Source organism: Muntiacus reevesi, chromosome 2 (genome assembly GCF_963930625.1).
Source record: "Muntiacus reevesi chromosome 2, mMunRee1.1, whole genome shotgun sequence".
NCBI lineage: Eukaryota > Metazoa > Chordata > Mammalia > Artiodactyla > Cervidae > Muntiacus > Muntiacus reevesi.
In genome coordinates, this window is record NC_089250.1 from 133,880,711 (window position 1) to 133,898,743 (window position 18,033).

General features: G+C 40.0%; 2 protein-coding genes and 1 non-coding gene across 4 annotated transcripts in view; 2 read left to right on the forward strand and 1 right to left on the reverse strand.

Moving 5' to 3' along the window:
* LIPA (lipase A, lysosomal acid type) overlaps positions 1–5,428 on the reverse strand; it is a 138,436-nt gene extending 133,008 nt beyond the window's left edge. The window contains exon 1 of one of the 2 annotated variants that reach the window (XM_065922885.1): positions 5,298–5,428. The gene's annotated coding sequence lies outside the window, so the exon portion shown is untranslated. Of the gene's footprint in view, positions 1–5,290 lie in introns of both variants that reach the window. The other variant, XM_065922886.1, reaches the window with a different exon arrangement.
* Positions 703–809, forward strand: LOC136162028 (U6 spliceosomal RNA). The gene has a single exon (XR_010661880.1). It is a non-coding gene; the product is annotated as a U6 spliceosomal RNA (small nuclear RNA).
* A 40-nt stretch (positions 5,429–5,468) lies between the features above and the next one.
* On the forward strand, positions 5,469–16,881 carry IFIT5 (interferon induced protein with tetratricopeptide repeats 5). The gene is made up of 2 exons (XM_065922876.1): positions 5,469–5,603; positions 13,919–16,881. The coding sequence occupies exons 1-2, from the start codon at positions 5,599–5,601 to the stop codon at positions 15,360–15,362; spliced, it is 1,449 nt and encodes a 482-aa protein (XP_065778948.1). The 5' UTR covers positions 5,469–5,598; the 3' UTR covers positions 15,363–16,881.
* The last annotated feature ends 1,152 nt before the right edge of the window (positions 16,882–18,033 follow it).

An 18,033-nucleotide genomic window follows, 5' to 3' on the forward strand; every position in this document is an offset into this window, starting at 1 on the left:
TTTATAAGATTTGTTGCATATATCTTTCTGTCAGTGTCTCTGGGCTGATTAGGGACTAGAGCTGTCTCAGGTGATTAACTTCTGTCCTTTCTGGTAGAGAGAGAAGAGACATTATTTCTTCAGGCAGATGGGGGAGAACAGAGAGTTTTTCTTATATCTGCTTCTTTTCAATTGCCTTCAGCTCAAAATAATCCTTATGACAAGGTGGCATATTTGGGGATGGCATATTCTGCTACCCCTCAGTTAACAAAGCAGACATTTCCCCCAAACCTCAAGCAGCTTACCATCTAGAGAGAGAGACAGACAGGAAAACAAGTACATAGTCAATTAAAGGTCAGTTTTCTCCATGAAGATGTTTGAAATTTAATTAATTGTCAAATTGTTCAAAGCAATTTCTATTGTTTTATGCCATTTTGTTTGAAGTACTATTGATTCAGTCATTTGCTAGCACTGATTCAGTCAGATGAATAAATAGGAAAAGGATGCTAAAGAGTCTGAGAGACCATCTGTAACAATCACCTTTGATTATAACATTTTATTAAAAGACAATGCCCAACAAATAACATTTTTAAAAGGAAAGTTAAGGAAACAATGCCATTGTTTTTTTCATTCTTGTACATCTTTGGGGGGAAGATATATGCATTTCCTATTGTGGCTCTCTAATAAATTACCATGAACTGGGTGGCTTAAAATCACACTCATGTGCTCACTTCGGCAGCACATATACTAAAATTGGAACGATAAAGAGAAGATTAGCATGGTCCCTGCACAAGGATGACACGCAAATTCACGAAGCGTTCCATATTTTTGTAACGATAACCCTATACGCAAAACAGAAAAAGAGACACAAATGTACAGAATAGACTTTTGGACTCTGTGGGAGAAAGTGAGGGTGGGATGTTCAGAGAGAACAGCATCGAAACATGTCAAGGGTGAAACAGATCACCAGCCCAGGTTGGATGCATGAGACAAGTGCTCAGGGCTGGTGCACTGGGAAGACCCAGAGGGATGGGATGGGGAGAGAGGCAGGAGGGGGTATCGGGATGGGGAACACATGTAAATCCATGGCTGATTCATGTCAATGTATGGCAAAAACCACTACAATATTGTAAAGTAATTAGCCTCCAACTAATAAAAATAAATGGAAAAAAAAAATCACACTCATTTATTATCTTATAGTTCTAGAGGTTAGAAGCCTGAAATGGGTTTCACTGGCCTGAAGTCAAGGTGTTGGCACATCCAAATTCCTTCTGAGGCCCTAGGGGACAATTCTTTTGGTACCTTTTCCACATTCTAGAGGATGCCTGTGTTTCCTGGTGGGGAAACCTAAATCCACAGAAAAGACAAGTCCCCAGGGAATTCACAAAACTACTAGACAAGGTTTTGGATTTCTACTGAAATTCTATAGGAACTGAAGTGAGTAAGGTTTGTATCAGGAACATGCATGAGAGCTACACAGAAGCAGTCTTCACAATTTCCACATCACTAAAACAAGAGGTTTATTAGATTAACAAAAACACGACTTAAAGAGCTTGTGTTTGAGGAAGGAGTCTGTAAGGTACTAAAATAAGTCTACCCACTGCCAACTCCCCCAGGTCAGAAATATGAAAATCAAATAGTTATTAGATAAGTGTCAATTCTTGATTAGGTAACTCTTCCCCAGTATTGTTTATACATCATCTGTACCCAGAAAGCAGAGCTCACTAAGGCAAAATAAATCTCTGGATTATGCAATGTGTTTGTGTGATGTGTGTTTGACAAGCTTCAAAGATCACCTTTACTTATTGTGTTTGATAACCAAACAACCATCTCTCTCTCCCATCTTTCCCAACTCTGGAAGACATCTCTGCCCTTCAGAGAGTTCAGTAAAACTAAAATGTGGGACAGCCTGGATGTCTGCACAGAAAAACAAACAGTGAATCCCGGAAAAGAGATTGTAAATACTATTGCCGAATTTACAAATGAGTATCTCCAGGCATTACCAAGAAGTCTTTAAATTGACAGCTGAATTTCAGGAGCTTGTTACTCCCATGTTAATGACTAACAGAACCTCAATCATTCATTGTCCTTATTTAGAATTCCCCGAGTGCCCAGGGAATGTCTCTTATGTACCCTAAATCAGGCCAAACACTACTATTACAGGTGCCCCAGTCTAGGTCTACACACCACCAGAGGATCCACCTACTTGGGGACCATCCTGGCCTCCAATGTATCCATTCTCCTGAGGCTGCTAGAACTGGAACTGCACAGGAACTAAGAGCCTCCACCCCACAGCATGCCCAGCTTGAACTTCCCACCCTCAGTCTGTATCCATAGCTCTGCATCTTGTCTCAGTCAGACCCAGCCACCTCTACTTTGGAGCCGGTGCTTAAGGGAGTAAGCCTTCTCTGACACTGTCCTGGATATCAACTCTTTCACCTGGGCCACCTCCTGGACTCCAGTAACACCCTCGACTTTCTGTGATCTGATTTCAACTTTTCCTCTCCTATCTAAAGTCCATCTTCTATCTCTTGCAGCCTAGGCTGTGAAGACTAATTCAAATAAAGTAGGTATATACAAGAGGGCGTTACATGATTCTCAATTGTGGGGAAGAGAGAAGAGGAGGCTTTTGCCCCTGAAGGAAAAAAAAAAAAAAAAAAGTTGGGTTTGGCAATCTCTGCAGTTAAGTTCGTTTGTCATAACTACAGGGTGCTACTGACATCTAGAGGATAGATGCAAGATTGCTGCTTAAACATCCTTAAATGCACTACACAGCTTCCCACAACCCAAATGTCAATAGCACCAAGGTTGAGAAACTCCAGCTTAGATCTGTACCTTGGAAGAGTTATTAAGTTTTCAGTTTCCCAAGCAGATTTTCTATTAGTTGCCATTTTTCATGTTCCATTTCTCTTTTTTCCCCCGTTGCTGTGTTTTACAGGTTGATAAGAATAAATTCAAAAGACAATACACTACTAATTTTCCCAAGAATTCACCCAATCCAAGTTATGAAAAAAATACTGATATTCAAGTTCCATCTAATAAATTCAGGATATTCAACACCTACTCAACAGCTGGGTCTTTGCTTCTCCTCAATCCTGAAAATGCTTATTCCTTTAAAATTTTTACAGATTAGTTTTAGTCTTTCTGAATCTGAAATCCTAAACAATATAAGGATAATCAGGAATTTTTTCCCCTTTTGACTTTCATCATTTACTGTTTAGTTGCTGTTCATTCAAAACTTGATAACCCAAAGACTCTCTCTTGACCCAGCTACAGCTAAAAGAAAGGAAAGAAGTAGGAATAAGGAAGAAAAAACATAATCAACACACTGGAAATTTTTTCAAACAGAGTTCTATTAAATATTCTAAATCTTCAGGAAGGAGGAAATTCTGGGCATATCTTTGTACCTCCAAATAAGCCATTCAGTACTTTTTCTAAAATGTGGTTTCCCACTTAAAGGTTACCATAGCCTACAGACCCACCACATCCACATTACCTCCCCAACCTCATTTCTTAGGACTTCTTCCCTGCCTTCTCCATTCCAACACACCATCTGTGCATGCCAAGTATGCTTCCATCTCTAGGCCTTTGCAGTTACTGTTCCCCCAGGCTGGAAGGCTTTTTCCTGACCCCATATCCACAGTGCTCACTTCTTCCCCCACCCCAAACCATTTCTCCCCAATATATTTATAACAGCAAAACACCAACCCTCTCTCTGCTTTTTCTCCATAGCACAATCTGACATAAAATATTATATTTGTTCTTTACCTTCACCTCTCACACTAGAAATTAACTCCAAACAAGTGTAACAAAATCACAAATGCACAACTAACTACAGTTCTGGACCTACACTGTTAGTTAGCCATGCTTAACTTAATTCTGAGGGAGCAAGAATTGGTTTTAGGTATAAGTCCCCTTTTCTTGCAAAGCCAAAGTCAGCATTATTTAAACTAATGGACACACAGAAAAAACTGTACATTGTTGTCCATTCATTTGAAAAACAAAGTGACTAGCATGGCATTTTGCCAAGGCATAAAAGTGATAAACTTGTGCCTTTAAACTCTGTGATGATGAATACTTATTCTCAAAGTTTGAGAATTATCTCCACCCTGTGCATAATCAGGAACAAAATGCAGAAGACAGTGTGTGGGGGGAGGAGGGGGGAGGGCTTGTCCCTTGTCTATTTTATTTCTTGCTATATTGACAGGGCCTTGGACAATGTCTAGCTCTTAGCAGTTGTTTAGTAAACATGTTGAAAGAACAAATGACTGAATTTGAAGGGGGCAGTGTATGGGCGTTCGATATTTTCTGCTTAGGTTCCAAACCACCCCATCTTTGCATGTGTGTGTGTTAGTGGCTCAGTCATAGCCAACTCTTGGTGACCCCATGGACTATAGCCCTCCAGGCTCCTCTGTCCATGGGGATTCTCCAGGCAAAAATACTGGAGTGAGTTGCCATTCCCTTCGCCTGGGAATCCTCCCTACCCAGGAATCGAACCCAGGTCTCCTGTATTGAAGGCAGATTCTTTACCATCTAAGCTACCAGGGGAAGCCAACCCCGTCACAAAGATGGGACCTATAATAATAGGATTATTATTATATTATTATGGGACCTTATTATAGAAAGCGCAGTTGTCAAGGGCACGGAAGGGAAGGGAATTTTCATAGAATTGTGAGTGGGGTGTAAAACCCTCTTTGCAAAGCGAACCTGGAATAGCTACCAAATTTTGAATATATATACGTTTTGGCCCCCAAATTTCTCTAGGTTTACCCAGTGAAAATCACGGCACAAGTGCATGGCATTGCACCTGTGTTTGTTGACTCAAGACTTGAGTTTTACATGTAAATTATCCCATGTGAAAGGAATCGCCAGTCCAGTTTCGATGCATGAGACAGGGTGCTCAGGGCTGGTGCACTGGGAAGACCCAGAGGGATGGGATGGGGAGGGATGTGGGAGGGGGGTTCAGGATGGGGAACACATGTACACCCATGGAGGATTCAAGTCAATATATGGCAAACCAATACAATATTGTAAAGTAAAATAATAATTTCATTAAAAAAAAAAAAGACTTGAGTTTTAGCCTAGGATTCACAAAGCTATAAAGAGCGTCGGTGCCACCCAACAAAAATAACGCTGAAATATCTCCAGTCATCTTAGCTAAGGGAAAAAAAAAAGAAAAAAATCCAACAAATAATCACCACCCCGCAAAGAGCTAAGGCACGTGGACTTAAAAAGGCAGCTGAGCAGCCAAGACCAAAGTCTCAAGGCCCAGCTGCAAATTCCACCCGGAACGTCCCCGCGCTGCGCAAACCTCTTACAGCGGTTCCTCAGTCCGGCCGGGAGGGCGCCCCCACTCAGCTCTTCCAGAAGTTTCTGTTTCCCGGAGCTGGACTCCGCCTAGTCGGGGATCAGATTCACTTTCTCGTTGGCCTTTCCCGCTCCTGTCCGCCCTTTAACAAAGACGTCCGCCCTCGCGCGCGGACCTAGCGCTGCGGTCACCTCGCCCGCGCGCCCACGCACACGCACGCGCGCCGCCGCTCAGCCGCAAAGGAGCGGAGGGCTGAGGAGAAAGCCCGAAGGGACCTGCACCTCCCGGAACTGCAGCAGAGCCCAGCCACCATGAGGTAAGGGCTCCTCCCGGCCTCTCCTCCCCAATTCCCTGTGGCCTTTGTTTTACACGCCTTTGTCTTGTGTTCCGTTTGTAGGGCAGCGCTACGGCCCTTGAAAGGGCCGAGCCCCAGAGGCCGGCCGCCGGGCGTCGGCGTTGGGGACGCCCCCCTCCTGGGAGCCCGGTCAGGGTCCGGGGCGGCTGAAGGTGGGCCTGCCGGGGAGGGTGGCCGAGTGGACCCTTCCGGCAAGTCCCAGGCATCCGCAGTCGGACTCTCGGGCCGAGTCGGGGGACGGAGGAGGGGGGGAAGGGCGACGCGCCCCGGGGACTTGTCACTTCCCTGCTGCTCCGGTCGCCGCCGCCCCCGGGCCGGTGCGGGAGCTTCTGCGGTACAGGTCCCCGCAGGCCGCAGCCCCCGCGTCACACTCTTCCGCTTCTGCCATTTTGCCTTTTTGATACTTGGCTCTGACTTCTCCCCCTCCTTTGTAGCGTGGACAGATTGTTCCGGCTCCACCCCATCCCCGTTTTGTGGAGCTTGCTTTCTCCATTTCCAAGACTGGCCTGTGGTGGGGGTCCTTGGCTGACCCCTTTTCATCTAGTCCCCTGCTTCGGACGTGGATGGTGAGCGGTCTGCATTTAGGAAGCTGAGGCCTGAGGAGGTTCAGATAGTGGGCTCCTGCAGGCCTTACAGTCTTTTGTTCTAAATCCTGACTCGGACCACCTACTAGTTGGGTGACCCAAAGCAAAGTTTCTTCAACTCGGTGAAGCTGTTTCTTGTCTGTAAAAAGTAATGGCATCCATCTCTTAGGACTGTCGAAACGGTTGTTGCTTAATGACCAGCTCATGTATTTGCAGATGGTGACTTTTGTTATGTTTTAAAATGTTTAATAAATGCCTTACTTCTACCCTTTGTAGGAAAGGAGGGACGTGGGAGGTATAGAGAGGAAAAGGCGGGTGGTGCCCTGCGAGTGTCTGGTGGATGGGATGAAGAGGGGTGAACCCCACTGGGCACTGTCTACCAAGGAAAATGAAAGACTGTTCCTTCCTGGCAAAAAAACAAACACAATAAAACAACTCCCCACCACACACACAAAATTGCCTAAAGATAAATGTTGCCTCTTCAGACACAATAGCCTCTCTCTGCCAGCTTCCCAGAGACAAAGTTAAAAAAGTAAGTAGAGTTGAAAAAGTAAAATTTGTCATAGTGCCGGGTTGTGCATAAATCCCATAGAGTGTAGGCAAGGCACTTACATGGCTGACTGAATGTCCCCTGGAGATCTCACAGCCACGTGACAATCCCTGGGCAGCCCTCCCTCTTCATGCGCCTTGGGCAGAGGCAGATGTTCATTTCACTCTGTGGATGGGCAGAAGCTGGTAAGCCCATATTGTGGGTCTGAGCAGGCTGTTAAGGGCGTGGCATGTCTTGCCTATGATTTTGGTGCGTTTACACCAGAGAAAGGAACAACTACCAAGGGATAGATACCGTGTTTCCCAGTCAGGACCTTAGGACGTTAGTCCAGAACCTAGTTTCAAAATCTAAACAGAGAGCCAGACAGTATGCCAGGATGGAAAAACAAATAGGATAGGGAAGACTGAAGTGGCAGAAAGTTTGGAACCAGTAGCAGGATGGAAAGAACTAGCAGGAATTCCCTCATCTGAAATTCAGGTGCCTTTTTTTCAGGATGGAAAAACAAATAGGATAGGGAAGACTGAAGTGGCAGAAAGTTTGGAACCAGTAGCAGGATGGAAAGAACTAGCAGGAATTCCCTCATCTGAAATTCAGGTGCCTTTTTTTTTTTTAATTCTAGGCTCATGCCTCTGGGTTGAAAATGCCAGAAGCTATCAGTATATAATTGCATTCATTCATTCACTCTGCAAGTATTTATTACTGAGCTCTGAAATCATAGATTCTGGGGACACATGGGTGAAAAAAATCAAACCAGAATAAAGTCCCTATTCTCATTTAAATGGGGGAAATAGACAACCAAAAATAAATGGGTGAATAATCAACATAAATAACCAAAAATGAATGAGTAAATAACATAATTCAGAAGGTGGTAAGAGCTATAAGGAAAATAAAATAGTGTAGTGGGCTAAGAGAGTGACCAGGAATGGAGGGGGTTATTTTAGATATTTTTGCCACAGATGGCCACTTGGATAGGGGATTTTTGAGCCAAGTTAAAGGAAGGAGCTAATCATACAAGGATTTGGAAGCAGAGCTTCTCAAGTAGAGTAAAAACAAGTGTGAAAGTCTTTGAACTTAATATGTTCAAGATAGGAAGAAGGTTAGTATGTCTAAAACATGATAATGAGGAGGAAGGAGGAGAGAAGGTTGGATGGGTACACAGGTCCAGCATCTTTAGGGACTTGTAAGACGTGGCAAAGGCTAGATTAAGGGTGTTTCAAAGCTATTGGGAGATTTTGAACCAAAAGACTGACATAACCTGGTTTACATTTTCAGTAGTTTACTAATATTATATGGGGACTAAGAGTGGAAACAGGGAGACCGGATTGTTACCCCTGTTCAAAGGAAAGGTAATAGTCTTTTAGACTAGAAAAATTGCAGTGGAAATGGGGGGGGGGTAGTGGATGGATTTGATATATTTGGGTGGTAAAATTAACAGAATTTCCCATTGGATTAAATGAGGGATTGAGAGAAGAGGAATCAAGAAATTCAGTTCAGTTCAGTCGTTCAGTCATGTCCAACTCTGCGACCCTATGAATTGCAGAATGCCAGGCCTCCCTGTCCATCACCAACTCCCGGAATTTACTCAAACTCATGCCCATCGAGTCGGTGATGCCATCCAGCCATCTCATCCTCTGTCGTCTTCTTCTCCTCCTGCCCCCAATCCCTCCCAGCATCAGGGTCTTTTCCAATGAGTCAACTCTTCGCATGAGGTGGCCAAAGTACTGGAGTTTCAGCTTCAGCATCAGTCCTTCCAATGAACACCCAGGACTGATCTCCTTTAGGAAGGACTGGTTGGATCTCCTTGCAGTCCAAGGGACTCTCAAGAGTCTTCTCCAACACCACAGTTCAAAAGCATCAATTTTTCGGCACTCAGCTTTCTTCACAGTCCAGCTCTCACATCCATACATGACCACTGGAAAAGCCATAGCCTTGACTAGACGGACCTTTGTTGGCAAAGTAATGCCTCAGCTTTTTAATATGCTGTCTAGGTTGGTCATAACTTTCCTTCCAAGGAATAAGCGTCTTTTAATTTCATGGCTGTAATCACCGTCTGCAGTGATTTTGGAGCCTAAAAAAATAAAGGCTGACACTGTTTCCCCATCTATTTGCCATGAAGTGATGGGACCAGATGCCATGATCTTAGTTTTCTGAATGTTGAGCTTTAAGCCAATTTTTTTTACTCTCCTCTTTCATTTTCATTAAGAAGCTCTTTAGTTCTTCTTCACTTTTTCCCATAAGGGTGGTGTTATCTGCATATCTGAGGTTATTGATATTTCTCCTGGAAATCTTGATTCCAGCTTGTGCTTCATCCAGCCCAACATTTCACATGATGTACTCTGCGTATAAGTTAAATCAGCAGGGTGACAATTTACAGCCTTGACATACTCCTTTTCCTATTTGGAACCAGTCTGTTGTTCCATGTCCAGTTCTAACTGTTGCTTCCTGACCTGCACACAGGTTTCTCAAGAGGCTGGTCAGGTGGTCTGGTATTCCCATCTCTTTCAGAATTTTCCACAGTTTGTTGTGATCCACACAGTCAAAGGCTTTGGCATAGTCAATAAAGCAGAAATAGATGTTTTTCTGAAACTGTCTTGCTTTTTGATGATCCAGCGGATGTTGGCAATTTGATGTCTGGTTCCTCTGCCTTTTCTAAAACTAGCTTGAACATCTGGAAATTCATGATTCACATACTTCTAGGTTATTTGGCCTGTGGGGCTAAGAGGTAACAAAAAAAGGTGGAGGAAAACTAAAGGTATGAACAGACTCAAGGAACCCAGATTTCTGTAATGAATATATTTACTTGAGATCCCAACTGAACTGCTAATTGAAGATGTAAACTAAAAACTAGAAGTCTGGAATTCAGGAGGAAGCAGAGATAGTGGACATACCTTGGGAGATCATCAGCATATACTATATCTTTAACTGGTTTATGGGGAAAAAAGATATTTTAATTTCCTTACTTTAATAATGACGATAATTATATCTTTAATAACTAAGATTTTTATTCTTCCTTCAGATCAGTTTTAACACATTTCTACCCAGATCCTTTATTATTTGAAATAATCAATCCTCTCTGTCACTCCATAGCATATTCTAATGAGCTCCATCTCAAAATAACTCCAACAATGAAGAATGCTGTGACTTCAGATTGAGAGCTTATATCTGAAATCATTGTTTTCTTATCCCGAGACTTTAACTGTCTGGCATGTCTTTTTCAACGAGCAGTTATACAACTTCTACCCACTCTTTAAGCTGCTCTAAAATCTCTATGTTTTCCTTTTAAGTCCTTTCCAGGCAACGTGAATTTTACATACATTAGACATAGCCTGTATTTTAAAGCAAATTATTCTTTAAAAAGAACTCCAATTTTTATATGAAAGATGTCATACAGCATTTTGGTTAAAAGGCATAAGCTTTTGTTTAAATTAGTCAGAAATGACTTTGAATTTGTACTTGACCACTTTATAGCTATATAACCTTGGATATGTAATTTAAACTCTATTTCCCAGTCCTCATCCATAAAATTGTAAAAATAATAAGATGTTATAAAAGTAAATGTAAAAAAAATAAAATAAAAGTAAACGTAATTTGTGTAAATTGCTTGGCACTCTGCCTGGCTTGGGTAGTGTGGGAAGTGAATGGTTATGGGGGATGTTTTGGGTTTGTTTTTTTGTGTGTGTGCTCCCATCTGATTCTGGAAGTATATGTTACATGTGTAACATTTGTACTATTGAGTTGAATCTGTAGTGAACCTAGGTCATATGCATAAGGTTTTCTTCTCAAGTATACCCCTGTTTGCCGTTTAACCTAGCTCTTCACCTTGAAGAAAATGGGGAAAATTTCAAGTTAAAGGAGAGGTCTAACCTGTTAAGCTTAAAGTTTTCTTGTACATTAAGCTCTGTAGGCCCAGTGTATTCAACTATCCTGTCACATACAATAACCACTAGTTATGTAATATTTAAATTAATTAAAAGTAAATAAAATATAAAATTCAGTTCATAGTTGTACTAGCCACCATTTCAAGTGATCAGTGGTCATGTGTGGCTAGTGGCTACAATACTGTAAACATAGATAAGAACATTTCCATCTTGGCAGGAAGTTCTGTTGGAAAGCTCTGGTCTAGAACCTGCAATTGATAAAATATGGGACCTATATATATGTGTTTATATGTATACACAGATGATAAAAGAAAGAGAATAAGTAAGAAAAAATATATAAAATTAATGTTATAAGTGAACATTTCTACTAAATATCTAAATATATTATTAAGTAAACTATTAATGTTTAAATTTAGTATTTATAAAAATCGGGAAACATTTCATGAAGTATACTCTTAGATTATAAATATAAAGTGGTTTTATTTTTCTGATCACTACTACTAATTCTCTTAATTAATCCAGTTCTCTAGCTCTTCTGCCACTTTTGGCTATTAGGGCAGCCTCTTTCCAGTTCCTAAAACTCAGCCCAATTCATTTTAAAACCTCAATCTCATTTTGATTCAAAGCCTGCTCCCCCTTCTCCCCAGCTCCCAGAAAATATTGATAAAAGTGCCATGAAGAATAGGAAAATGTGATAGACTAGACTTTAGGGTGGCAGGCAAAGTGGAGATGCACTTTAAGCTATGATGGTCAGGAGTCAACTTCTTTGAAGAGCTGAGATTTGAGCCAAGACCAGAATTATGAGAATAAGTAAGCCCTCTACTCTCCTAGGGCTCAGATGGTAAGGAATCTGCCTGCAGTGCAGGAGACCTGAGTTCAGTCCCTGGGTTGAAACGATCCCTTGGAGGAGGGCATGGCAACCCACTCCAGTATTCTTAGCTGGAGAATCCCCATGACAGAGGAGCCTGGCGGGCTACAAGTCCACAGAGTCACAAAGAGGTGGACACCTCTGAGCAATAAGCACAGTACTCTCCTAGGAAGAGTTCTCAGAGTGAGAGAATGAAAAGTGTACTAAAGTACACCACCACATAATCCCATGACTCTGAGTTTTTTCTTAACACTTCTTAATATCTGGAATTATGTTGTCCATTGATTTGTTTACATGTTTATTTTCTGTCAACCCCTATTGTTCCTTCCTCTCCTATACTGGAATTACCATGAAGAAAAGGCCTTACTCTATCCTGCTCCTTACTATATCCACTACAGCTAGCATATTGCCTGGCATGTGTGACATGAGGTGATCAATAAATGTTTCTTGATAGAAATATTACTATAGTTCTCATAAATACTTATACAAATATGCATTCATACATACATATAAGGAAAAGGGTCCTGTGTGCAGCAGAAAGGGAAATAAATACACACACACTGTTCATCCAATAATTAGAACATTTCCTTCTTCGAGAGAAGCCTTAAGCAGCTTTGTTCTGTAAATTTCTTGTGACCCTTAATTGTGCCCAATACTGGATTTAGAAAGTCTTTCCTTGGAGAAGGAAATGGCAACCCACTCCAGTATTCTTGCCTGGAAAAGTCCATGGACAGAGTCGTCTGGCAGGCTGAAGTCCATGGGATTACATGACTGAGCATGTGTGCACGAGGGTGGAGGGAAATGGGTTGGTAGCAATAAAGTGGTAGAACTAAAAAAAAAAAAAAAAAAGAAAGAAAGTCTTTCCTGACTGCCTCACCACTACCATAAGCAAAACAAACAAAATTAGGTATATTAATCAGGAATTTGTCAGATTCAGATAGGAGAAATCCAGTTCAAACTGGCTTAAGAAAAGAGAGATTATTTCCTTAAAAAGGTAGAAGTGCAGGGATTGACAGGGTGATCCAGGCAATACCTGGTTTCAGGAATTTAGTCAGCATCACAGGCAATCTGTCTTTATTCCTAAGCTCTGCTTTCCTCTGTGTTTGAGTCTCTCTTAGGCAGGCTGTCCCCAAGGGTTTGGAAAGAGACCACCGACAACTCCAGCTTATATTCTACCAGCTTAAAAATTTTGGAAGAGACAGAGTTCCAGCAAAGCCCCATTTCAGCAAAATTATGTTTTAATTGCATAAATCTGAATAAATCACTGAGACCAGGGAATGGCTGGAATATTGTGTGCCTTCACACATGCTGGAGGAAGTGTAGGCAGCCTGTCTCAAATCACATGGATTGAGACGAGGGGGAGATGTTGCTTCGCCAGATGAGAGCCACAGATGTCTGCAGCACTGGACTGTGTGCCTTTCCCGAGTCACTTCCATGGCACTGTATTGGAATGCTGATTTGTAATTGGCTGTGTACTTATAAGCAGTGTGTAAGTAGGCCTATGTCTTACTCACAGTTACACCTCCAGGGTTATTCAGAAGACCTTGCACATAAAAGCCTATCAGTAATGAGTAAATATTTCCTAACCCCTCCTTCCTCTTCATCTTCCTGGTTTCAGAGATGAAACTAGGCCCTGAAGAAATTACACTGTGCTTCACAAAGGGAGTTGAGCAAATATTTGTGACATGAACATTAAGGGGAGTAATAGGTGACAGCCTTTATTGTTGCCCACAACCCTAAAGGTCAGAAGGATGTGGCATTCAACATCAAAACTTACTAAGCCTCCTTTTGCCTTTACCCCATTTTCTCCAAATCTTTGTTACTTCTCAAACGTATACTTCTTCCCATCTCTTGGTGTACCTGTTCCTGACTCTGCTATTTTCTGTGTGGAGTTCCCTTTCTTTCTCTGCAAAAATTATGTATTCATGTGACTTCTCTGTCTCCTTCAGTGTATTTCTTTTTCTTATTTCTCACTTTCTTCTCTTTTCCTTCACTACTCATAATACAGAAATGAAATTTTTATGTTACTTATTAACTGTGTATCTATTATTCTTAATTTTCAAAGCTAGTAAATAAAATAATTTAAATTCCCCTCTCTAAAAACAAGTGTTCCTTGTGGGTTAGTGGCTGCCTAAAGGAAATAGGTACCTTGTAAGATAGAAAACACTGTTCTCTCCAGAATTGGTTTTCCAGTAAATATTGTGAATTTAATGGAATATTTCTAGAACATAACTATACACAGAGGAAACTAGTATAAACTTACAGAAGCCTAGTGCTTTAACTGTAAAATCAAGTAGATAAAATTGGTTGTTAAGCAAAGAACTGTATTTAAGATTTAAAAATTAATTATTTTCTTTATTTCTTCAGAAATTAAAAAGTATTTTTATCTTTAACAGTGAAATTCCTAAGGACTGCTTGAAGACCATTCTTTCGGAGTTAGAATGTCACTTCACATGGAATTTACTTAAGGAAGACATTGATCTGTTTGATGTAGAAGATACTATTGGGCAACAGCTTGAATTTCTTACCACAAAATCCAGACTCACTCTTTATAACCTATTGGCGTATGTGAAACACCTAAAGGGCCAAAATGAAGATGCTCTAGAGTGCTTGAAACAAGCAGAAGAAATTATACAGCGAGAACACTCAGACAAAGAAGAAGTACGAAGTCTGGTCACTTGGGGAAACTATGCTTGGGTTTATTATTGCATGGATCAGCTTAAAGAAGCTCAGAAGTACATAGACAAGATAGGGAACGTCTGCAAGAAATTGTCCAGTCCTTCTAACTACAAGTTGGAGCGTCCAGAGATTGACTGTGAGAAAGGGTGGGCACTCTTGAAATTTGGAGGAAAGTATTACCAAAAGGCTAAAGCCGCTTTTGAGAAGGCTCTGGAAGCAGAACCAGACAATCCAGAATTTAACATCGGCTATGCCATCACAGTGTATCGGCTGGATGATTCTGACAGAGAAGGGTCTATAAAGAGCTTTTCTCTGGGCCCCCTGAGGAAAGCTGTCACCCTGAACCCAGATAATTCCTACATTAAGGTTTTTCTCGCACTGAAGCTTCAAGATGTGCATGCAGAAGCTGAGGGGGAAAAGTATATTGAAGAAATCCTGGACCAGATATCAGCCCAACCTTATGTCCTTCGTTATGCAGCCAAATTCTATAGGAGAAAAAATTCCTGGGACAAAGCTCTAGAACTTTTGAAAAAGGCCTTGGAGGTGACACCAACCTCTTCTTTCTTGCATCACCAAATGGGACTTTGCTATAGGGCACAAATGATCCAAATCAAGAAGGCCACTCGCAACAGACCTAAAGGAAAGGATAAACTGAAAGTTGATGAGCTGATTACCTCGGCTATATCTCATTTCAAAGCAGCTGTGGAACGAGACTCTATGTTTGCATTTGCCTACACAGACCTGGCCAACATGTATGCTGAGGGAGGCCAGTATAGCAATGCTGAAGACATTTTTCAGAAAGCTCTACGTCTGGAGAACATAACTGATGATCACAAACATCAGATCCACTACCACTATGGCCGCTTTCAGGAATTTCACCGTAAATCAGAAAATACTGCCATCCACCATTATTTAGAAGCCTTAAAGGTCAAAGACAGGTCATCTCTGCGTCCTAAATTGACAAGTGCTGTGAAGAAATTGGCTACTAAGAGACTTGGGTACAATTCTTCAGATCTGCAGAGTTTAAGTGCCCTAGGGTTTGTTTACAAGCTAGAAGGAGAAAAGAGGCAAGCAGCTGAGTACTATGAAAGGGCCCAAAAGATAGATCCAGAAAATGAAGAATTTCTTACTGCTCTCTGTGAGCTTCGACTTTCCATTTAAGTACACACTCTAGGAAATTAGTTCTAAGCTTTTCTTTCCTTTTTGGGTTCTTATATTTTTGTATATTGCTTTAATCCATTGTTCATTTAGACCTAACTTTTATTGAATGGTTACTGTGTACCTGGCATTATGATGAATCTTTTGATGTTTTTTTAAAAATTTTCCATTGAGAAACAGCAGAATTTCAGCTGCTGTAGCTTTTAAAAATCATATGGTCATTATGACTTTATATCCTTTATCTCTGCTATTTATAATAATTTTCTGATTAAGTTTTGTCAAATTTTCTGTATTATTTATGCCTAAGTTTAATCCTACACAAACTTTTGACACCTAAGTCATGAGCACTCTTTCAGGAGTGCAAAATTATATCAGTTAAGCACTTAACTTGTAGCTTGCAAGGATGGAAACTTCAAGTTACAGATGTTCTGACTTTGATGAGGATACTTAACCACGAGCCTAATTATTATCTAAAGAATCCTCTTTGTTGAAAGAAAAAAGTTTATAATAATAAAAGTTTGTCATCCCTGATGACTTCAATAAAAGGAGGAAAAATTAGAACATGAGAGAAAAGATCTTCCCAAATACAGAACTTCAGGGACTCATGAGAAATCCAAAGTATTAACTCCCAGAATGTTCATCAAGTAGCTAGAAATAGTGATGAGAAAAAAACAAGGATGGGAAAATCATTAGTCTCAGTTTTTTCTAGTTGTTTTAACTGGAAGAATAAACCTAAAGCTAATTAGATGGAATTAATTTAATTCCTTCCCATTAAAATTGCAGTATTTTTAGGATAAAATCATTGAGATTAAAAAGCAGACCAATTGAAAATTTGGGAGAAATAATAAATGGGTAAAATAGATGCCCCTAACCTGTTTCCCTAGATTACCAAGATTTCAGTGGTTTAGTTTTGGGTCTGAACTGGGTAGAGTTCTCATACACACCATTTCTGGCCTTTGGTTAGCTGTTTTAGTGTTCCAAGTTACTTCTGTGAAGCTTTTCCTTTTGTCTGAAGTTTTCAGATTGACATGTTTTCCTGTAGATCCTCTATAAACAGTTAAACCCTGTTTTCAGCTTTAGTATTCACCTTGAAGGGTCATTGCTTAAAGGCTCTTATCCCAGAGGACTTTTTAAATCGAGATGTTGCTAAAAGTATGCAGTTATATTTACCACCACAGTATTAGTGGGAAAATGTGCCATATGATTTAATTCTCTGTACCTCCAATGAAGCTCTTAAAACTACTGTATATATGTGTGTGTTTTTTACTTTTTCTTACTATGTTTATTTTTTAAATTTCTATTATGGTTTTCATTATATAAAAGTAATAAATGCTCATTGTAAATTTTCACAAAATACAGAATTTAAAAGTAAGAGCACTGCCTTCACCCTACCCCAATTCCACATGCCCAAGGTAAACTGTTAATAATCTGATATGTATCCTTCCAGATATTTTTTCTATGCATATTCAGACATACCTAAATACTTCAGTGTATCTCATTAAAGTTTTTAATGTTTGTTTTACTTATGTCCCTGTTGTTTTTGTTTATTTTGCTGTTTTCATCTGTTTATTCAGGAAGGAAGAATAGGCAAGGAATGATTTTATGTATTTCAGTAATTTAGGACTGAAGTCCTAAGCTATCAGTAGAAGTATTTGGCCTGTTTTGTAGCAAATGTTTTATTTTGTAGTAAGTCAGTTTTCCCATTGAGAATAATACTATGATTAAGGCTGTGTTCCCAAGTAGAGACTTCACAGTCAGTAAAATTACAGTTGTGATATCAAAACAAAGATACAACTATAAACCTCTATATTTAAACATTAGACTTTTAGGTCTATTAAGTGACTTTAAAATCCACTAGATACAAAAATTTTGAAATATATAAGAAGCATAACATACTAAGAAAGTGTAAAATCAGTATAAAATCATATGAAAAATATTAATCTAAAATTAATTAGCTTTAAATTTTGTCAATAATTGTGCTTGCCTACTTAAAATTTATAAGTATTTAGAGATACTTTCATAGACTCTTATTTAAAAAAAAAAAAAAGACCTCAAACTTCACCTTTATTAATTAACTATCAAAATTTGAATACTGAATTATCTTCCTAAATGGTAATTTCATCTTCAGATAGTCCTTATTCTTTGAAATTTGTTTCTTCCATTTAACGGAAGACATCTAGCCTGTAGTCTACACATTTTGGTCTATAGGGACCTCAAAGCCTTCCTAGAGGTGACATTTTGCATTAGTTAAAACTCTTGATTGCAAAAAAACCAAAAAACCCCAAAAAACTCTTGATTGCAAATCAGAAAACTCAGCTAAAATGACCTAAGCAAAAATGAGAATATAGTGGCCGATGTAATTTAATAGTCCAGGGACTGCACTAATTTCAGATAAATTTGAAGGGACAAATAAATAAAATACATATGGCTATTGTTGGAAGTCAAGTAATGCTGAATAGCCAAAAACAAATGTCTACAACATATATCTTAAAGTAATTGAAGACTATTGCCATGTGTCCCCTGAAACTTCTTTAAGTTAAACATCTAGTTTTCTTCCACCCACGCTCATAAGACATATTGAAATCTCTTCCTCATCATGGTTATTTTGAATTCTCTCCAAATTGTCCTTATCCTTTGCCTGGGTTTAACTTCATACCTAAAATGAGGCTTTAGG